Below are 23,917 nucleotides of genomic sequence, written 5' to 3' on the forward strand. Positions count from 1 at the left end.
ACAGTGTTAATTTAACTAGTTTTTTACTCATATACTCAATTTAATATATTTATGTGTGGTGTATCCATTCTTTTCCACTATTAACTTAACATTGAGTATCTAAGTAGGTACTAACAACTGTTAACTAATAATTATAGTTTTTGCAGGTAAAGTAACACGAAAGCCACCGACCTCGCCTAGGCTGCCCACATCGTTGGCATACCCGGACTCTGGCCCTCCTAGCAGGTTGCACAAGAGAGGCACCAGAGCGAGCAGCAAAACTGGATCAAGAGTTAGATCAGCTTCTACTGGACGAGATAAGAAATCAGGTGATCACTTCGGTTTCAATAAAATATTTTCCAATTATATATTTTGAAAACAGTATATAATTTAAGGGGATCAGAATACAAGGGGTCCAAGTGACATTTTTCATTTTTTTTTTTTGAGTTAGCTGCAGTAATCGATAGCTGAAAGTGGTAAAAATCTAGTATACAAGATGTCTAAGCGTAAGTCTAATCAGTGCTGACATCTGGTGTGAAATTTTTAAACTTCATTATCAAACAGCTGTTTATTTGATTAAACAAGGGGTCCAAGTGACTTGGATCCCTTGTTTACAGGACAACGGTTGCTCGTATCCATCAAATTAAATTTAACCTTGATTAAGCCATGTCACCAAGCAAAAGATACCTCAAGAACCAATTAGCGAATCAGATAATATTGCAATGAGGTCATTAATCATTGTTAAATTGCTGGTAAATTTGATAGGTTCAAGTGTAGCTGGACAATAGAGTTTTGTTTAGTAAACAAGGGGTACAAGTGATACTTCATATCACTATTTAGCTGATAATTGAGAAAGGAGAGCAATTTGAGAAATGAAACTGTACGTTTGATTTGGTAAAAGTACACTGAATAGTTACAGGAATAGGTGAATATCATTTCTATATTCATTTCATAAATGAAGAATTAATTAATGTAAGTTAACTTTAGGCTCAATTTTCTCGAAACTAACAATATGTCACTTGGACCCCTTGTATTATAACCCCTTCTTTTGTAATATTAATATTTCCATAACAATTACTGTATTATAAATAATTATAACATATCATTTTCCAATTATATTTGTGAAAACTCTTTTATGCTTTCATATTCTAAATTAATGTCTCTCACTGAATTGGGACCATTTGTATAATTTCTTAATAAATCCCCCAACAAAATATTCTTTTTGGTCTCAGTTCAACAATATTGTAAATAAGTAAATAACTCAGTTTTTGTTTTAGCTTCTCTTACGAAATCAGAGTTTCTCGATTAAACAATTCCAGAATAAATCATGCAATAATTAATTCATTCTGGTTTAAAATAGGAACGTTGAATTTCAAGATTTACTCCTGTGCTTAGTTGGGAAACTGAGGTCAAATTTCCTGTGCTTAGTTGCAAAGCCAATTGTGGCAATGTCAAAAATCGTGCTTGGATAGATCATTGATCAGAATGATTGAAACTGAATGAAAGGCTATGATAGAATGATTGTATCAATTAACAATTTATAATGTTAGAAGTTACGTTAAAAATTATTTGGAATAATTCTGATAAAATTTTCCACTAAATATCGAATGTCTAGCAAAACATTATCTCAATATGCACTATTCATGCAAAGTTTTCCACACTTGGAATTGTTGAATGATGTTTGAACTGAAACATACAATTCGTATTGTGAGCTGGTGTTGATATACTTATGTCTTTTCCCGATTCATAACAGAACTGCAGGCACGCTACTGGGCATTCTTATTTGGCAACTTGCAACGTGCAGTGGACGAGATCTATCAAACATGTGAAATGGACGAGAGTGTTTCCGAATGCAAGGTATACAAAAGTTCTCATTATAATCCTAAATTTCAACCCACAATATTTTCACATTTAAACACGTTAAAGAAAACGAATGAATAAGTTCGGCGAACTACAGTTCAGTTGAAGTTTGTCATATTGACTTCTATCATTGCTTTTATCCTGAGTTCGATTCCCGAATCGCCTGGCATTAGTTGTATCACTTTCACCTGATGAAAGAGACATGATGGGATGATTCTGAAAAAAATATGATTCAAGAGTGGAGAAATAAAATTGAAAGTGAAAAATAATATGACTATAAAATAGCCTGTTTGTTGAATTAGAGTGCCTGTTTGTTGAATTAGAGTGATTTCAAGCCAACGTTAAACACCTTGAGCTGGAATAATAAAAATAATTGATTCAGTAACAAGTTAAAAGTCATTCATTCATAAAGCCTCAGCTGCAGTTGTCATAATTTTCTATTGTGTAATTTCATCTTCAGTCCGGCTTCTTATGGCTCAAAAACAGGGTTTCGTGGGAAGTTCGTGAAGATGGAAAAAGACCCAAATATTCCGATTCTAGGGTACCTCAGGATATCCGAACCACTTTATACGCATTTGGGGGTCGCGACTGGGCCGCGTAATGGCCGATTCAAAATGGCGGATCCAGCATTAATTAAAACGGCCATAGAATGATTATCTTCCATGATAGAGACCTCTAGTAAACGCGAATCGAATCACAATGAACTATTCTACTAAGTTTGTTATTACACATTTCCACCTAAAACATGATTTTAACCTACAAAAATGCACTTTTTCTAAAACATTCAATTTTTCACGAGTTTTTTTCTGAATAACTACTTTCAATGACAATTTTTGGATATAAAATGCGAAACAAAACTTCTTTGAAATAGAATTTATTATCTATTCCCGCTCATTTCATGCTTTTATTACCTCTTGTTCTGGAGTTATGATTTTTTTATGATGTCATTCTAGCTGTCATTTTCCATTTTTTCCAATGATGCTCCAGAAGTGAAAAATGGACTTACAGCCCTCAACTAGATGTCATTTTAAAGCTTTGGGAATATTCTACAACACATTCTCAGTAATAGTAGGTTATGTTTACTGTGAATAAATTTACAGAGTGGAAAGTGAAATTTCGTCCCCGAAGATTGTATGCTCCAAGAAACTAAATTAATCATAGAAAGAGTAATTAAAAGAGATTAATATTTAGAACATTATATTTTGGGTAATTATGAACACTTCGGTGGTAGAATCAATCCGATATCTCTCACTATAACTGAATAGAAATCGATATAAAATAATTTATCAGTTATGACCGCCATCTTGAATTTATTAATTATGAAAAATATATTCGTTGCTTTCTCATCAATATTCTTATTCGGCTGGTTGTAACCAAGAGATTGAAACCATTTTCAAGTATTTATCATGAAGTAATCGTGAAAAAATCGATTTTATAGTTAAGTTTTAATGATAGTCTGTTAATTGTCTCAGCAGCTAGAATGACATAAAAAAATCATAACTCCAGAACAAAAAGTGATAAAAGCATGAAACGAACGGGAATAGATAATAAATTCTATTTCAAAAAAGTTTTGTTTCGCACTTTATATCCAAAAATTGTCATTGAAAGTAGTTATTCAGAAAAAAACTCGTGAAAAATTGAATGTCTTTGAAAAAGTGAATTTTTGTAGGTTAAAATCATGTTTTAGGTGGAAATGTGTAATAACATACTTGGTAGAATAGTTCATTGTGATTCGATTCGCGTTTACTAGAGGTCTCTATCATGGATGGTAACCATTCTATGACCGTTTTAATTAATGCTGGATCCGCCATTTTGAATCGGCCATTACGCGGCCCAGTCGTGACCCCCAAATGCGCATCAAGTGGTTCGGATATCCTGAGGTTCCCTAGAATCAGAATATTTGGGTCTTTTTCCATCTTCACGAAGTGCCCACGAAATTCCTTAAGTAACCGGACTGTTTTTTGTACAAGTCAGGAAGAAATTAGGGATTCGTGGCAAATCATGATTTCATGATTTGCTTAATGGATGCTGATAATAATTAGTAAATTATTAAGTAATTAGTAAATTATCGGGTAGTAAATTGTTAGATGATGAATTGGAGGCTATTGTTTCTCAATAAAGAGCCTCTTAATTTCTTTTATGTATGTGATATTCGATCATAAAACTTCTTCGAATTGAATTTATTGCCTTGAAACAAAATCAAAAATATATAATTGTACAATAAAAGATGAGTGTACAATACAAATAGACATGAGTAGAATTTGATTAACTATTGTAATTTGAAGATAACATAATGTTGGCTTTTTTGTGTAGGAAGCAATATTGGTTCTTGAAAACTTCACTAGAGACTTCCACAATCTGATTGAATGGTTCAAGCTGAAGTGGGAGTATGAGAACACCCCTCCGCCACAGAGGCCCACCTCTTTAGCATGGGAAGTTCGAAAATCGTCTCCTGGAAAGGTAAAACACCTCATTCTTCCAACACACTTAGGGCCGGTTTCCGAGCTCGGCATCTATAAGTTCTGGACTTGAATAAGCTCTTTGGTCTAAATTGACTTTCTGAGTCACGATTTTATCTTCCAAACTCCGGGGGCAATTGAGTTTTCGACTTATTTGAGTCCAGGACTTTAACGTAGTAAACATGAGGGAAATTCACAATATTTTGCTGTTGTATTGTTGGCATTATAGCAAAACGGAAACAGCTGATTGCAGCGGGATAATTCAAATGAGCATGCTCTCCAAACTATTTTGTGAAAATACGTTTTGATTTCTTAGTAGGCCTACTACCTTTGTAACCTAACCTTTTAAAAGATGAATGAATAAACATTTCATTTTACGTTATGCTATTATTGATCATTGATCCTAACCAGTGATTTTGGAATAAAAATTTCATTAGGCTATTGAGTTTGAAAACGTATTTGTTTTTGAAAAAAACTAGAATAATAATTTATTATTGTTATAATATTAATATGTTGAATATGACATTGATTAATAACATTCATATTGGAATATAAATTCCAAGGCAATGCTTGTATTATTTTTCTTAAACATTTTTAGGTTATGTCACATTCGTAAAATAAGGTTAGTTTTTTACACATAATATTCTGATACAATTTTATTGCAAAATAAACTTGCAAACTATAAATTATGAATTTAGATGGACTAATCTAAATAATTTAGGTATTCCATGACATCTATTTTGCTATTTATCTACTCCAAAACAATAACTGAATTGTGTTTTTCTCAGTTAAGTCTAGAACTTAAATTTAAACCCTACCCTAGTCGAGGGTTTAAAATTACGCTGTTTTAAGTTCTGGACTTAACGATTTTTGATAAATCCTCGACTCGGAAAGAGGCGAGAATCTAATTCAAGTCCTGGACTTATAAGCCCTTCACTCAGAAAGCGAAATTATAAACTCCAGGGTCTAACGTGATCTCTAAACTCTAGAGTCTATTCAAGTCCTCAACTACGTTAACGCTCTGACACGGAAAGCCAATTTTCTGACTTCAGAGTTTAAAGCCAGTTAAAGTCTAGAACTTAGCTAAATCCCGAGCTCGGAAACCCGCCCTTAATGTGCTAATTTAGTGCTCTATATTACTCTAATGCTCTATTCTGTATTACTCTTATGTTCTGTTCTATTTGTTATCTTGGTGTTCTATATTACGTTGATAAACGTAACGATTACGTTTACTTTGATAAATAATTCTTGAAATAATAGGCTTTATTTAAATTTTTCATTTTGATGAGCTTTCTGATGAGAATTTTTTTGAGTTACTCATCGACTGAGTTCAGAAATTATGTTATGAAGCTATACATAAATCTGTTATATATAATTGGTATTTCAATAGCTTAAATCTTATTGATTTTCAGTTAACTTCTTTGTAACCCCTCTTTCAGGTTCGTGAATTTTAAGATGACACATCAAGGTTAAACACTATTATCAAACTTTTATTATGTTCTGCGAACAATTTCTCTGTTCTTTAGCTCATTTCCACTCGTTCCCACTCATCATTAGCAATATAATTATGGAACTACTCCTTCTTTAGTACTCAACAAAAATAGCAAAGTTTCCCAAATCAAAATTGAGATGGTAATGATTCTAAACCCTTTGAAAGAACATTTCAATGGAATTGGTTCAAGTCATAAATGTTGAAAATTTAAGGAGATTGAATAACGTGGCATTGAATTGCTTTATCCTCGATTTTATGTTACAGATATAGATTACTTTATTTATTAGATTACCATTCAAACGTCCGTCTAAAGTAGATCACAGTTCATCTATACATTCTTCTAAAGAAATAACAGAAGTACTTGACATTTATGTTCAAATAAAATGATATATGTCACACTATTCATTCCTGTTATTGAATTAGAAATTTTAATGTAAAAACCAAATAATTATGAGTGATTTTTTTTGCAGATGCATTCTACTACTGGACACACTGTTGCTGACCTCTCCAGCAAAACTAATGGAAAAGAGTCGACTGTTAAAAGGCAAATCCAGTTTTGTACAATCGATGACGGGGTGGAGACTACGGAAGCTTCCAAACCTCTGGCATTATCATTCGGGGATGTCGATTTCGAAAAACATTTGCCTGAGTCTGAAAACACCGTTACAAAACTTTCTGAAGAAGTCGTAAATGAGAACTTGGTAACCAAACCAGTTGATCTGCTAAACAAATCGGACCAATCTTCTCAAACTGATGCAAATGAGACGACTGTGACGAAAAGCACTACTAGGATTAGTCAACCCAATATGAGTCCTCCTTCCAAAAAAGTACCGAGCAGTAATGCACCTAATAAATCCGGCAGCTGTACTTCAAATACAGGCAAACAATCATGCCCCAACTCCAACATTCCAAACCAAATTGCTACTACGAATGGAACCACCAGTCAGCCACCCAGCAATAAAGCTGCAGCAGTGAATAGTGTAGTTACAAGTTCGAAGAACTCTCAAACGACTGCTGTAAATGGTGGTAAAATAAACCCAGCTTACGGTACCGGTAGAAATGTGTCAGCTCCTGTATTTGTACCCGGCAAAAAGAATCAGTCAAAGTCTGGGAATGCATCTCAAAGTGACAAATCCACAAATAAAGTAGGTACCACGGGATCTAATCAAGTTAAACCTAAATCTGGCGCTGTTAATGAGAACAGTACCAAGGCACCTGTACAAGAAAGTCTGAAGAAAGATAAGAAAATAGGTGTTCAATGTGAAAAAGAATCTTCTGATTCAATCAATGTTAACAACTTGAAAACTCAAACAACCCACGCTAGATCCTCAACAATTCCAGCTAAGAAATTGGAAGTTTTGATTGGTAATGATGTAGGATCGAGTAATAGTAATAGTACATGTAGCAGTTTGACTAGTGTTGTTGCTATTGAACTGGAGTCTGAAGAAAGTAGCTCCTTGGTTCAGAAAAAGGATAAAATAGAAGTTAAAACTGTGGATAAAACACCTGTATCGTCATCCCCTATTGATAAGATTGATGTTGAAAATAGCCCTGTTTCAACTGATCAACATATCAACTCTGCAGTGAGCGTTACAAATGAATCGAAAACTGATGAACCACAAAAAGTGCCAGAAAAGCCTTCATCAACTACTAAAAATGACGAGAAATCAATTTCAACTGTCAAAGAAAAAAGTACCACAGCATCTCAAACAAGTCCCATTACTAATCAGTCGATTAGTGTTTCCGGTCAAAGTGTTTCCAAATCTAATGAAAGTTTATCAGTTGCAAAGTGTAAGGAAACTAGAGACACCACAACGAAACCAGCTTATTCGGCCATTTCAAAACTAGGTCGTAGTCAAACGTCAGTTGAAATGCGGTCATCACGATTTTCTTACACAAAGGGAAAACCTGCTCCTTTTAAGGTCAGTTATTTCATATTCACATTGTAAATTATTCACACATTCATATTGTAAATTATTCACATATTCATATTGTAAATTATTCTAGAGAAACTCTTCTAGACGTTGGTGTTTTATTGGTTGTTATTCAAGTATCAAAACTTATTACTTCTGAAATAGAATCATCTCACTTGAACACTAACAATTCATAAAATTTATCTTGGATCTTGAAATGTTCGGCATCTAGTAGCAGTCTTATTCAAGCAGTCCGCGTAATATCACCAAATGAACAATATTTATGAATAAGTTAAACCAACATTATTTATATAAAATCACTAGTGTCCTAGATATTGGATAAAAAGACCACTACCACAAAATCACCATCACAACTACTCAAAAAAGTCCTTTATATACAAACATTAAATAATGGCGTATGGTATTTTTCTGGCGTGGCTAGAAAAACTAGCATTTAGCTCTAGCCACAACACCTTTTTCCGTTATTTGACTTGAAGTAACAAGTCCATCTTATGTTGAATGAGGTCCTATAGCACTCCAGCTAGAATGCTAGGAACCTATAGAACATTTCGAGCAAATTTATTTAATACATTGCAATACGTTTAAAACTTACATGCTTCAAGGTAACCTAATTATCTAATTAAGAATAAGCTACTGCAGATATGAAAATTTCCGAATTCATAATTCTCCAACCATTTTGTATAATAACTGTATTCACTAGGGATATTTATTTATCTATTAATTTATTCAATAATTCTTATAACATAATCCATTAGAATGATTGGGGAAGCACCAAAACTGCTCCTTCCCCGATTTTCGATTCATATCCTACTCCAAAAAGTAGGTAACTTAAACAGGTAGTAGGTAGGCTCATTAATTTTTGAATTTGTATCCAATTTTCAGTGAGAACACTTAATTAAACAAAATAAGAAATTTAGGATTTAGATTGTTTAAAAACGAAATTGAATAACGAAATTACACTCACTAATCACTTGAAATTGTGAAATAATGAGTTACGTTGAAAAATGTTGATCCATTATTGTTAACGATTCATAATTTTACTAACAGCGCAACATCCTGAGTTGTAACACAGTAAAAATTTCGAGTTGGACTAATTTTTTTCAGGTATTAGCTTAGCGGATTCTACTGAAATTATGGAGAAGCTGCAAACAGCAATATCAGCTTTGCAAATTTAATGACTTATTCAAACAATCCAAAAAACAAACATATTTCCACTCTTCAGAAATTAATTTATCATGGAATTAGTGAATTGGTGATTGAATATCATCAATTATAAATGAATAATAAATTGATTTAGTTTAGATTCTATTTAGCAAGCAATATTGCTCTGTGTCGGCAGGGTCTTGCCTCTGGACCTCAAGGGCTGGAATCGAGTAGAATAAAATCAGCGCCTGCGAGTGGAAGGGAAAGGCAGAATGCATCAAAGCAGCCTCAACATCAGAGCAATTCTTCCCTGACGGCATCATCTGCGCAAGCTAATAACTCTAGCAGGCGTTCTGTCAAAGATGAAGGTACTAGTTAATTAGTTACAAAAACAGAGTTCAATCGTAACATATTGACTTATTTATCGGATCAAGCATTACAATCTCCACATCACTTAAGCTTCAAAACGTTATAGAAAAGTATGACTCCCTTCTATGAACATTACTTTTGTAATATAAAACAACCGTAATATGATCATACATCAAGTGGGTTGCATTTTGATTTTTATCTGTGAATAAATCTGTCACATCATAGGCTATGTCAAATTATGTCACTAAACTCGTGTGACTCACTAAAAGATTAAACGTAATATTATTATCAGCTGTATTCCTGTATTCCCCTTTTAGGAGATTAGTCCAGTTAATATAGACATAAAAATCTGGTGTGGCGCACTCACACAACTTTCCTTGCCATTATGAAAATTGATCACGTGTCGCTAGTGTTCCCGCGCATCTCAAGTCCACTATTCAAAGATTTGAGCCAGCTGGTGACAGGGCAATAACGCTGGAGACACACGAGGTCTGCTATCTCTTCATAGTGAATCATTTAATAGAATCAACAGTTGCCAACAGTTTGCATTTGGATAATCACATTTTCTCGAATTTCGAGCTTATTTTTAATTCTAGGTGAACATGTTACTGGACATTAATTGTAGAGATTCTCATGCTCAATCTTTTCCACTCGAATTTTTTTGAATAAATTTTATCTGAAGCCTGATAATTGGGAATCTAAAATCAAACTTTGCATAGATGGGGCGGAGCTCCTGAAATTTTTACAGATATGCGACTTGTGACAGTTGATGGAGCTTATCGATGACTATTTCAGGTATAACTTTAATCAAAATCGTTGGAGCCGTTTTCGAGAAAATCGCGAAAAACACTGTTTTTGACAACATTTTCGCCATTCTAGCCGCCATCTTTAATCGCATTTGATCGAAATTGTTCGTGTCGGATCCTTATATTGTTAGGACCTTGAGTTCCGAATTTCAAGTTATTCCGTTAATTGGGATATGAGATATCGTGTACACAGACGCACATACACTCATACACACACACACACACACACACCACACACACACACACACACACACACAACACACACACACACACCACACCACACACACACCACACACACACACACACACACACACACACACACACACACACACACACACACACACACACACACACACACACACACACATACAGACCAATACCCAAAAACCACTTTTTGGACTCAGGGGACCTGAGAAATTTAGAAATTGGGGTACCTTAATTTTTTTCGGAAAGCAATACTTTCCTTACCTATGATAATAGGGCAAGGAAAGTAAAAAGGGGGTGTGCTTGCAATTTATATTGTAGTTCTGAATTTTTAATATATTATTTATGTACATAAGAGAAATCCAGAACCAATTTATTCATGCAAAATTTCCTTGTGCTAAATACAGGGTGGCCCAAAAACCTCGTATTTTCGGCTCATTTTCCAGTTTTCAGCTATTTCTGACAAATCTCGTAATCGGACAGAAAAATTTGCTCTCGTTTTTTTTAGATTATAAAATTCTGAATCAAATGAGATCATTCGGAACTCTTTATCTCCAATGAGTACTGAGTTATGATTTTTCAAAAATGAGTAAAATTTGAAGAAAAAATAAATTTTGATGAATTTTAGTTTTTGATCAACAATATCTTCCGATTGTTACCATTTAGATGTATAATTCAAAATCCCTCTGGGCATATTTTTGTGTTCTACTACCAGAGATTAGGTAGAGCGCTCTATCACATATAGATTTTCAGGTACACCGACTACAATGCTCCTTGTATTGTGAAAAACATCTAATTTTCAGCTTCAACCATCATCACCAACTACATTGTCCTCACATTGATATTCGCACAATGACATAAGTTCATGAGATTATGTTCTATGAGAATCACCCGTTAGATGCACTTCATTTCAGTATTTCCTAGTGGAGAGGCGCGCTTAAGGACACCTCAAGGATCACAATTTCAAACACTTATAACTTTTGACACAATGCTCAGATTTCATCGTACTACACTTTATTCTTCTCGGCTCGTCAAGGCGGTCCAAAATCATGCATCAAATTCGGTCAAAAATGGAAAATTTATTGTTGAGTGTACTTGAGCCCATATTCCAATAAACAAAAATTGGCCAATTTCTATTTTTATAATAAGGGGTTACAGAGATACATACTTTGAATATAGAGCGAATATTTCTGTCCGATTACGAGATTTGGCAGAAATAGCTGAAAACTGGAAAATGAGCCGAAAATACGAGGTTTTTGGGCCACTCTGTATTTAGCACAAGGAAATTTTGCATGAAGTTTGCAGAAATTGGTTCTGGACTTCTCTTATGTACCCATATAATATATTAGAAAATCAGAACCACAATATAAATTGCATGCACCAATGTATGTAGTGACTAGACTAGATGGGGAAGATACAGATAGAGCTGCATATAAATAAGTCGTTGATGTAGCCAACGTTTATTTCCATGTTCCATAGTTGAAACAAGTTTTGTTTTAGTAGGCTCAAGCCTAGAAATAATTGTTATACAGTATTATCAAATAAATAAATAGTTAATTCATTAGTTTTTATTGTATCGATAGTAAGTTTTATTATAATATCCGGAAACAAACGGTAGCAGGGAACGGATGGCTCCGTGTCACGATGCTTACTGTTTGCTGAGATTAGATGGATAGAATTGTCTATTGCCATCAAGTATTAATTACAATAGAAACAGCCTGGTTTATCCATAACAAATGGAACTTCAACTCTCGTTGGATGGATGCTACTTGAGCAGCCTTGCTAAATATTATTTATGAGCTTTAAAATGAAGAGTCGGAATGAACCTGAAACAATTTGAAGCATTCATCCATGTAAAAGCTAAGAGTTAATGATTATGGTCATCACCCTGTAATAGAATAGAATAGAATTTATTGAGTCACAAAGGAACTAGGCCTACATAGTTTAGCATAGTCTGGTAGTATGTGACATGCCATATTCGTAATATCAACAGCTAATGTAATATCGATAGTTATGATCAACTCTGTATTTAGTATCGTGAGCTTTATAATAAACGTGGAGAGCTCCATATAAGCCTTTCAATAAATTGAGTATTGTTTATATATTATCCAATTCAACATTGGCGACAAGAATGGGATCAGAAAAATAGTCCAATACGTTGGTTAGAGATAAAGTGTTGGTTAAATTAAAGGTAAGGTTGGCTGTTAGGTTAGTTTATTCTTTTGAATTTGAAGACCAGTTATTTGATTTACTGTAGACGGCTGGGAAACGGTGAAAGGCAAATCGTCAAGATGGCGGTCGAACCCGCTGTCGCAGAGCTCGGGCAACATAAAGTTGTCGCCGAATCAGCCGCTGCATCAGAAGAGCGCCACTGTCGCCAGCCGGTTCCACCTGCCAAGTCCTGCCACCTCTCTGCCCGCCCTGGCGCTGGCCTCCGCTCCGTCCGACGCGAAGCCAGCTGTCAAGCACAGAAAGGAGCGCAGGAACGCCGAGATCAAGAACAACAAGCCGTCACCCAATAACAAGAGTGAGACCACCAAGAGCAAAACTAACCCGCCGTCCAAAGTGCCGTCAAGGTTCGTATACTTCATATAGAGAATTACGTTATAAAGACAGTGGAAATACGGTATTAGGAAGGAATTGTTTACAATTTTACTCATGCATAGTAGATAGCTGTGATTCAGTTATCCTGATAAATCTCATCTGATATAATTGTTGATTCTGTTTGATAATGATCAATTCTATCACAAATATACGGTATTTAATTCGTCAAAAAAATGTCTCATGATGTAATAATTAATTTTTATAATTACGTTGAAATATTTCCGTAGTTCATCGTATTTCTAAGTAGTTTGGCAACGGGGCGGAGTTGGAAAAGGATAGATAGAGCTATTTGCTTTGTCTAATGACACTTAGGACCGGTTTCCGAGCTCGAGATCTATAAGTTCTGGACTTACAGAGTCCATGACTAAAATAAGCGCTCGGGTCTAAATTGACTTCCGAGTCACAATTTTATCTTCTAAACTCCGGGGTTTATTAAGTTCTCGACTAATTTGAGTCCATGACTTTAACGCAGTAAACATGAGAGAAATTCACAATATTTTGCTGTTGTATTGTTGGTAGCAAAACGGAAAGAGCTGATTGCAGCGGGATAATTGAAATTAGCATGCTCTCCAAACTATTTTGTAAAAATACGTTTTGATTTCTCTGTAGGCCTATTCACAGCTAATAGTCCAGTCAATATAGACATAAAAAGGGGGTATGCTTGCAATTTATATTAGAGTTCTGAATTTTTAATATATTATTTGGGTACATAAGAGAAGTCCAGAACCAATTTTCTTCATTCAAAATTTCCTTGTGCTAGAAACAGGGTGGCCCAAAAACCTCGTATTTTCGGCTCATTTTCCAGTTTTCAGCTGTTTCTGCCAAATCTCGTAATCGGCAGAAAAATTTTCTCTCGCCTTTTTTTTAGTTTATAAAATTCTGAATAAAATGAGATCATTCGGAACTCTCTATCTCCAATGAGTACTGAGTTATGAGTTTTTTCAAAAATGAGTGAAATTTGAAGAAAAAATAAATTTTGATGAATTTTAGTTTTTGATCAACAATATCTTCCGATTGTTACCATTTAGATGTATAATTCAAAATCCCGCTGGGCGTATTTTTGTGCTCTACAATCTAAGATCAAGCCAATTTTCTGACTCCAGAGTTTAAAGCCTGTTAAAGACTAGCACTTAGCTAAATCCTGAGCTCGGAAACCGGCCCTTCTGTTCGGTACACTTTTTTATTACTTGAATTAGACAATCTTTTTCAATATAATTGTTAAGATCATTATAAGAGTGAGAAAAAGTGACAACAGAAATTTTTAAGTGGTCTAATAAGCGAGTTATGGGTTGTTGAAGTGCTAACTTTCCAGATTCCGTTTTCTTTCCAGATCATAAACGGTTTCGAATATATTATTAGAACTTCTCTTAAAAATTCAAAAAATGTATCTTTCCAAACTAAAACATTTTATTCCCCATATCGTTCATAAATAAAAAAGTAACATTTTTGTAAATTCTATAACTTTTTTATTTTGGCATTAATCGCGAAAAAACGCATATTAGAACAAAGCCAATGATATACTGAATGTATTAAAAAAAACTCCAATGGAAAATTCGAAACCGTTCATGATCTGGAAAGAAAACGGAATCTGGAAAGTTAGCACTTCAACAACCCATAACTCGCTTATAGACCACTGAAAAAATTCAGTTGCCACTTTTTCTCACTCTTATAATGATCTTAACAATTATATTGAAAAAGATTATCCAATTTAAATAAAAATAAAAAGGTGTACCGAACAGCCTTAAGGTTAGCATCAGATGCTGCTTACTCTATAACCTGAATTCCACTATAGGTCACGAGAATAGGTTTGGATAGTGAATTGTAAAAGAGATGACTGCCCTGTCGGTTGGTGCAAATCAGATTGTACGCAGAGCATACAGAGCACACGCTCTAATCCCTCATGCCTTTCCCTCATGCATCTGCAAATTAAAACAATATCTCGTTACAGAACTATTCATAGAAGTCAAGTGAAATTGGTATTGTAAGTGAAAGTGATTGATGTTGAGTGCTACAGTGAGTTCATCGATAGGAGAGACAACAATACCATGAAATACAAAAGTGATGGTCATTGTTCAAATAATCGTATTATATTAATCGTAACTATTTGTTTGTATCATTTTATATTGCTTCAAATCAGCATGATCATGAGCTGATGATGATTTAATATTAATGAGGTCTCTTGAAAACGTATTTTTTGTAAAGTGCAAACGAAAATCAGTCTTAACATGCATTTCCATCATCTAGCATATATTTCTCTGTCTTTTCTTTTCTCATTATTTTTTCATAAGGTTGATTAATTCAATTGTTGAAATTGGTTCGCATCCTGCCTAGTCGCGAATAAAAATTAGATATTTTTTCAGAAACATCTGAACTTGCCACTTCAACATTCCATCAAGAATATTCAAGACGCTAAATACTTTGAAATATGGATCTTATTAATATGATTTATATATGATTCAAGCGCATGCGCGCAGTGTGTTGGTCAACAATTTATTAGCTCTTCAAAGTATCGTGATTTATACAATTACTTACTCAGTTAATTTATTTGACTGTGTTCAGTGGTATCAGTGAAGTCTCAAGTCTCCAATGTTTTGAAAGAAGTAGTCAAATGCCAAAGTGTTTTTGAATTGTGAGTGGTTTTTAAATCTCTTCTGCTCCTAACCTCAATATTTTAAAGCCGGCTGGTAAGAATTTGAACATAGTTCGTCTATCAGTGCGCTCCGTAACCTGTAGATTGCTGCTTCACCTTTCAATACAGTACTTATAGACTCTAGTTTCAATCTTCGTTATCATATCGTTCAGCTGATTGTTACATTGCTTTGGATGATAATAATAACAAGGGTCAATCTGATAATCAATCCGTCATTACAGAAAGATAAATTACATATAAATTTATGTATGAATTTGGAAATCATTCAAATGAATTGTCATCCAGTTTGAACCTTACAATAAACTTTACAAATGAAAGTTTTCCCTGTCATATTGAACTTATGTCAAAAACCGCTTCACATGTTGAACTGACTTGAGAATTGCTTCGTATCAACTAGCATTTAATAATATGTCTCTGTCATGTAGCTATTGTAGGTCCGGTATGAGAAAAGGGGGGTTGCTATATTTGTCATGTTTTGTTGGATTTTTTGAGTAGCAGTTTGAGGATTCTGGATAATAGTAAAATATGTTCAATGGGCGACATTGAGATATGCGGTATTAGGTTAGAATTTGGGAAAGATGTGGACTTTGTAATCTGTGGGGTATATCGACCACCTAATAGAGATATTGACTTGTTTTTCGACAGATTCTCATGCTTAATTGAACGGATAACAGAGAGGTTGAAAAATAACATTATTTTAGCTGGCGATTATAATATTGATGTCTTAAAAAATACCTCACTTTACAGAAATATGGATATCGTTTTGGATGAGTTTGGTTTAGGCGTTATACAATATCAGAGCCAACAAGAATTAGACCTGACTCCAGAACAGCGATAGCTAATGTAATGACCAACATTTTTGAGGATAATTGTAAGTCAGCGGTTCTGCATACTTTTTTGTCAGATCATTCAGCTCAAGTGTTCTCCACCACTGTTGATCTTGATTCGGGGAGAGCTGATAAGAAGGATGATCAGGCTGGTCCAGCATTTCGTTATAATTTCTCCAATTCAAATTTGAACAATTTGAAAGCAGCTCTTAGTAGAGAAACGTGGTCCTCTCTATATGAAAAGTCTGATGTGAACCAACAATTTGATTCCTTTCACAGCTGCCTATTGCATCATATTGGTGCTCAGTGTCCACCAATATTCCTTTCACAGCTGCCTATTGCACCATATTGGTGTTCAGTGTCCACCAATAAAAAAAAGAGAAAACGCAGTAAGAGAAATGAAAATAGGATGTTTAGAATGAGACTTGAGTCGATAAATCCTGAGATTCAGCAGCTAAGGGCGCTTATAGACTTGTCAAGATTAAGGATCAAGGAGGGGTTGATTGTAGATGAGGATTTATTAAAGCGTGTTAAGCGGCAATATGTCAATAAGGTTATTGAGGCGAAGAATGCTAATATTAGTTCAAGTTCAAATAATAAGTCTAAAACTAGTTGGAACATAATAAATAAATTTAGAGGAGGAAAAAATACATTGATGAAGGACATAGTTCTGGAAGTGAATAATAGGAAAGTGTCTGAGCCGAAGGATATTGCAGATGTTCTCAATAGATATTTCATTTCCATTGCTCCCGTTCCAAAGTCTAGTGGTAGGCCTATACAAAATAATACACAACCACCAACTGTGAAAAATAGATTAGCAAGCTTCTTTCTAAGTCCAACAAATGTAACAGAAGTTATGCAAGTGATAATAAGCTTGAAGCAAAAAAATAGTGTTGGTTATGACAGCATTTCTATTAAAGTCCTTAAAAAATGCCTTAAAAGTCCTTAATCACTGAGCCTCTCGTTTTCATTGTGAATAGCGCTTTTCAAGCAGGAGTCTTCCCTGATTCTTTGAAAATCGCCAAGGAACTAGGCCTACATAGTTTAGCATAGTCTGGTAGTATGTGACATGCCATATTCGTAATATCGACAGCTAATGTAATATCGATAGTTATGATCAACTATGTATTTAGTATCGTGAGCTTTATAATAAACATGGAGAGCTCCATATAAGCCTTTCAAAAAATTGAGTATTGTTTATATATTATCCAATTCAACATTGGCGACAAGAATGGGATCAGAAAAATAGTCCAATACGTTGGTTAGAGATAAAGTGTTGGTTAAATTAAAGGTAAGTTTGGCTGTTAGGTTAGTTTATTCTTTTGAATTTGAAGACCAGTTATTTGATTTACTGTAGACGGCTGGGAAACGGTGAAAGGCAAATCGTCAAGATGGCGGTCAAACCCGCTGTCGCAGAGCTCGGGCAACATAAAGTTGTCGCCGAATCAGCCACTGCATCAGAAGAGCGCCACTGTCGCCAGCCGGTTCCACCTGCCAAGTCCTGCCACCTCTCTGCCCGCCCTGGCGCTGGTCTCCGCTCCGTCCGACGCGAAGCCAGCTGTCAAGCACAGAAAGGAGCGCAGGAACGCCGAGATCAAGAACAACAAACCGTCGCCCAATAACAAGAGTGAGACCACCAAGAGCAAAACTAACCCGCCGTCCAAAGTGCCGTCAAGGTTCGTATACTTCATATAAAGAATTATAAAGACATTGAAATATTAGGAAGGAATTGTTGACAGTTTTACTTATGTATAGTAGATAGCTGTGATTCAAGTTATCCTGATAAATCTCATCTTATATAATTGTTGATTCTGTTTAATAATGATCAATTCTATCACAAATATATGGTATTTAATTCGTCAAAAAAGTCTCATGATGTAATAATTAATTCTTATAATTGAGTTGAAATATTTTCGTAGTTCATCGTATTTCTACGTAGTTTGGCAACGGGGCGGAGTTGGAAAAGGATAGATAGAGCTATCTGCTTTGTCTAACTAGTAACTCTGTGAATTCTAGAATTTACATAAATGACAATAAATTAATAGTAACTATTTGTTTGTATCATTTTATATTGCTTCAAATCAACATGATCATTAGCTGATGATGATTTAATAGTATTGAGGTCTTTTGAAAACGTAATTTTTGTAAGTGCAAACGAAAATTAATACTTTCAGACTTAACATGCGTTTCCATAATCTAGCCTTATCCTTCTCTATATTTTCTTTTCTCATTATTTTTTCATAAGAATTATCCTCATTGATTAATTCAATAATTGAAATTGGTTCGTATCCTGCGAATAAAAATTAGATATTTTTTCAGAAACATCTGAACTTGACTTTGGAAAAATCTGAACTTCTGAACTTGCCACTTCAATATTCCATTAAGAATATTTAAGACGCTAAATACGTTGAAATATGGATCATATTTATGTATGTATATCTCTGGACTGAAAATTCGATGAAGTAAAACATTACCTTTCGTACTTTTCCAGACAATGTAGCTATCAATACTTGGGTAAGGAAAACTCTTTGGTTTCCCTTTTGCTCCTTCCTCAATTATTTCTATGTGTTTATAATATGAGTTGATAGTATAAATAAATTCATTTTTTTGATTATTTTTTTAGGAAGAATAGCTTTTCTGGCTTGTTTGTTTCCAAGCTGGAAGTTGAAAGAATGTTTGAAGAGGATTTGAGGAAGAGTCGTGAATTGTTCGAGACTGAGCTCCTACTCACCAGAGAAATTAGAGATCTTGAGGTAAATTTTCATACATATTGTGCTAGGATTAATAAATAACAGTTAAAAGCCTTGTTGCACATTACTGCGATTCGCATGACAGCGACGGGAGCGAGATAATTTTTAAATGTGATAGAATGGTTAGTGATTGAAATAGTTTCCTTCACCGTGCAGTGGTAAGCAGAAGGCTTTATCATTACGGAACTTGAGAAACATTTTAAAAGCTTCATCATTACAAACAATAAGAAACTTATTTTAAAAGCTTAAGCTTCATCATCACAAAAAATAATTATTTGGACAATTTGAAACTAAATTAGGAAATTGCAAAAGTTTTGGATAATAGCCTGTTTTTTCATTTCCGATCATTGTATTGTTTGTGCTAACCTAATAAATAAATAAGAAGAAATTCTCTGGTGTGAACCATCTGAAATTGAATAATGTGAAGATTGAATAGTGTTGCAGCGAAACAGCCACATTTTCAGTTAGAAACAATTATGGTGTTTCTAAGTATTTTAGAAATAAATTTGTGTTAATGATTTTGATAGGTTGATACGGAGACTGATGGAACAGAAACGGATGGTGAGCTGACTGAAACTAATGGAACTGAAGAAGACGACACTGATAACACATCAAGCTGTAAAGATTTCAATTCTCTAATCCACCCAGGTGTGTACAATTGAAAAACTCTATTAGACTAAATCATTATGATCAAATTATTCGTATATTAGTACTTGAAGTCTAGAATACCTTCCAAAAAACATAGGCTAATTTGTCAAGTCTCTGATCAAAATATCACTAGTTTAATTTGCAGGCTGAATATAATGATTCATAATAACATGATGGTATTGATGTATTCTAGTCTAACTTGATTATCACCGTCATATTGAAACCTCATTAGTGCTCTTGTGATCCGTAGTCTTGTCCACTTGTCGATTAAGGCTAGCGTAGCAGCCCCGAGGTCCCGAGTTCAAACCCAGATATGAACAAAATTACTCCCATGCTATCGGATGGGTGCGTTAAATTGTCAGTCCCGGCTGATTTATAACAGTCGATAGTTCCATTGGCAGCTTTAATTATATATTCAGGCTAGGTAGGACCATCCCGCCAACTAAAGGCCATACGAATTCACCTTCACTTTTTAGAGCTCTTCAACACTTCATCAACCACAATGAATATTAAGATATTGAACAATTTAAAATATAATTGATGAAAATTCATTAATTGATTTAAAAATAATAATAATAATCACAGTACCTACTGATGATTAAACAAATTTAATACAGTACTACCATTCCATTATCAATAGTGTAATCTAAAAATACTATAGAATATTTGCTTTCCAGGACTTTCGTGGGCTGATCAGATGGAAACTTTGGAAAAGCTAGAAGCGTTGATGGCGCAAGATAGCTCCAGTAAAGGTAAGGTTATATAAGTACTGTTTTTCAAATAGGTAAACTATTAAACTAGGTTTAGGTTGATTACTTATTTTCATACCAATTTTATATTACATTCAGAAATCTCAGAATAATCATTATTACATTCAGAATAATCGAGATCTCATCAGCTTGACTAAAATGCAATAAGAGCTGTAATTAATACTTTCATCTAGTTGAATATATTTTAAAAAAATCATTGTAAAATAGATTGATTTTCTTATTTCATAGTAATTTTCATCATAGTTTGTTTTCAATAAAACAATAAACTATTTTGTTGGATGAATTCTTTTACTTAAAAACAATCTAAAAACTTGTAGTACCCTTTTATCAGAACATTTAAAAGCTTTAAAATATCTCGACAAAATATTTAACATATAATATTTTAAATGGTTTAATAAAAGGTTAATACAAGTTTTTATATTGTTTTTAATTATTTGAATAAAGTAGACCATATAAGTGAAGCTATTTCTTCTACTTGTACAAACTTCTGTAGTCCTGTAGCAAATGCTATCTAAATAGCCAGTGAAGTTCTTAATTTCCAACTCTTTCTATTAGATCTATCTGACAATTTCAATTTCCTTAGCAAAATAGACTGGCAAAAATATTTAAATTTCATTGTAAATAGTTGTTATATCAGGTTCTTAATCAGCTACAGTGTTATACAGATAGTATCTTAGTAAAAATTTTTAGGAAGTTTGCCTGATACAATTTGCTGTTCTTGCTCAAAAAATCATTTGTTAATTAACTTAATTATTCTGTTATAATGTGATGATTGAAAACATGATACTATGATTTAATAAATATGATTGAAAAAAAACACACCGATTTTGTCAATTGTACGTATATTTATGGTACAGGACGATGATTCAATAAATATGATTGAAATAAAAAGACACAGATTTTGTGAATTGTACTTATATTCATGGTACAGGACAAGTGGTTCATTGATTATGGAACGATTCAACAATATGAATAGTGACTGAATGTGGTTGAATTTGTGTGCTGAGGCATGAGTTGGCCGAGCCGCATCTGCTCGCTGGAACAGCTGGAGGAGCTAGTGGCTCGACACCCGGGTCGCGCCATCGAGCTGCACCAGAAACTGTCATCGCCGTCGCGACGCCGCACCCTGCCCGACACCATCCGCCGCCATCACGCCCGCCAGGCGTCCGCGCGCCAGAAGCGCGAACAGCTCCTGCTCGACAAGACCGCCAAACTCAGGGAGCTGCTCAGTAAGGTAGGTATTCTCATTAAATAGAAATATATATCTACAGCTTAATGATTATTTTGCAAGGGAAAATTGACGATATGTCTGATTGGAGATCCTTTTCGAAATAAAAAAACTACTTCAATAGTTTTTTTTTTTTTTAATGGAAAAGTGAAAATGTTTCATGTTTCGATACAGAATTTCAAGTGAAAATTAATGACAAAAACGCACATAACCGTTTCAAAGTTATTCACATTTAAGAATACGGTACCAATAATACATACAAAAATGAAATGAATAAGTACATTAAATCTTTCTGTTCAAAGTGTTAAATATGTAAATAGATGTTACTATAAGGCTCAACTTACACTTTCGCGACTCAAGTCGAGAAGAGACTGCGACTCTAGTCTCTTCTCGACGAAGCATGTGTTTTCAAATGATGACATTCTGACCAGTCGACTCTAGTCACCGCGACCTCACGACTTTGAGACTGAGTCGAGCATGTTGGTCGAGCCTGGACTTGAGTTGCGTAGTACAGTGAATTTTTAATAAAAATGAGGTTATGTTTTATGAAACTGATGTTTTATCATTTTAGAGAAGACAATAATATGAATTAGATAAGACAATATACTAATAATTATTATAAAACTTGTTACGTGCTAAGTAGTCACGAATTAGATTTTATATTTTTAATAAAGTAAGGTTAGAAAATGGAGTAGCATGAAACTGAAGTAGTGACAATGAGCAAGAAAGTCGTAAAGTCAAGAGACTAGAGAATCCTCGACTGGAGTCGTACGATTTGAGTCGAGGTAGTGTGAGTTGAGCCCAAGTGTTCACTATCACTTGAAAAGTAGTTTCGCTGTAGAGAGGTCCACGTTGTAATGGCAGTGAATGAAGATAGGAGAATAGCGTTGCCGATTGTCTGCCTTAATTATATTTTACATTGTTAAAAATGATTTGGTAACGTTGTGTAGCTGAAGCTTTGTCGAAATATAGACAAGGATTGCAACACCAATGATAATCATATACTGCCATTATAACGTGGACCTTACTATAGCAACCATTCCTTCGCCCTATGTGATGGAGGGAAACCTATTCAAATATTATTGACTTTTGAGATGCTATACTTTTCCATTTTGTAATCCTCTTCAAACTTCAAAGAATTTGATTTTTGGTTCGCCGCTTCTTTAAAATTTCTGCTTGTTCTATCAATCTTATCTTTATTTTTCTTATTTTTCAGCCTTTCCTCTAATTAATACTCAAGATTTAAAACCTTCATTTCTTTTTAAAATTTTTTTCTTTAACACTTGTTATAAACTCAACTCTAGCTTACGCACAGGCAATATGTTGCCTAAGTAAGCTTTTCCCTTTTTCATTCGAGTACAGTAACTTATTATTAATTCATAAACCTAGCATAAGTTTAATTTTTATATTATTAAGTCAAATTAAGTTTAGGGTTTGTTTCATTTTCATATAGGCTAATTAAGTTAAATCAAGTTTAAAATTATGAATGTATAATTTTTAAATGCTGATATTTTTGTTGTATATTTGAGGAAATAAATTTGATTTGATAATTGTTTGTGAGGTGGGAGAAGTGAAAGCGGCGCAACTGCAGCTGACGGAGGACCGGCGCGCTCGCCTGGAGGACAAGCTGAAGCGCGCCGAGGAGAAGCGCAACCTGCACCTGAGCAGCATCCGGCGCAAGGCGCACGACGAGGAGGAGAAGCTCAGGGAGATCGCGTTCATCAACGAGCTCGAAGCGCAGAACAAGAGGCATGACTTCATGGCTCTCTGCCAGGTACGACTAGAGCCACATCTCAAAGTAAATCACCGATTCCAAGTTTTCCATTGCTGATTTACAGACCCATAGAGCAAACCAAGTGACATTTTCATCTGATGAGGTTGAAAAGTAATATAAAAGAACTTGGCACTCCAAGAAAATTTAAAATAGTCAACATAATAAGTATAAATTTATGATTTATCCCTTAACGGATAAAACTTTTGATAACGGTGCAGAAATGGATTGTTCGTGCTATAAAAAGAAAGGGTAGATATGAACATTCTTTTCCCCTATTTCAGCGTCTTAGAAGTTTTCCTCTTAGATATATGCATGTGTTCAAGGTCCTATATATAATGTCTGGAAACTGTAGTCATGCATTGCTCAGGGATGTTCCCAGCTAACAAACTAGGATAGTGAAGCCTAGTTTATACGATGCCA

General features: G+C 34.4%; 1 protein-coding gene across 1 annotated transcript in view; it reads left to right on the forward strand.

Moving 5' to 3' along the window:
* Positions 1 to 23,917, forward strand: part of LOC111049120 (S phase cyclin A-associated protein in the endoplasmic reticulum) — a 70,476-nt gene that overhangs the window by 4,138 nt on the left and 42,421 nt on the right. Inside the window, exons 2-14 of the mRNA XM_039420058.1 lie at positions 147 to 308; positions 1,733 to 1,836; positions 4,153 to 4,299; positions 6,261 to 7,712; positions 9,064 to 9,235; positions 12,504 to 12,822; positions 15,996 to 16,054; positions 17,685 to 18,003; positions 18,951 to 19,080; positions 19,605 to 19,725; positions 20,403 to 20,477; positions 21,503 to 21,729; positions 23,285 to 23,497. Coding sequence (XP_039275992.1) covers positions 147 to 308; positions 1,733 to 1,836; positions 4,153 to 4,299; positions 6,261 to 7,712; positions 9,064 to 9,235; positions 12,504 to 12,822; positions 15,996 to 16,054; positions 17,685 to 18,003; positions 18,951 to 19,080; positions 19,605 to 19,725; positions 20,403 to 20,477; positions 21,503 to 21,729; positions 23,285 to 23,497 — 3,500 coding nt within the window. The remainder of the gene's footprint in view (positions 1 to 146; positions 309 to 1,732; positions 1,837 to 4,152; positions 4,300 to 6,260; positions 7,713 to 9,063; positions 9,236 to 12,503; positions 12,823 to 15,995; positions 16,055 to 17,684; positions 18,004 to 18,950; positions 19,081 to 19,604; positions 19,726 to 20,402; positions 20,478 to 21,502; positions 21,730 to 23,284; positions 23,498 to 23,917) is intronic.

The sequence above is a fragment of the Nilaparvata lugens genome, chromosome 2 (assembly GCF_014356525.2).
Source record: "Nilaparvata lugens isolate BPH chromosome 2, ASM1435652v1, whole genome shotgun sequence".
In the NCBI taxonomy this organism is placed as follows: domain Eukaryota; kingdom Metazoa; phylum Arthropoda; class Insecta; order Hemiptera; family Delphacidae; genus Nilaparvata; species Nilaparvata lugens.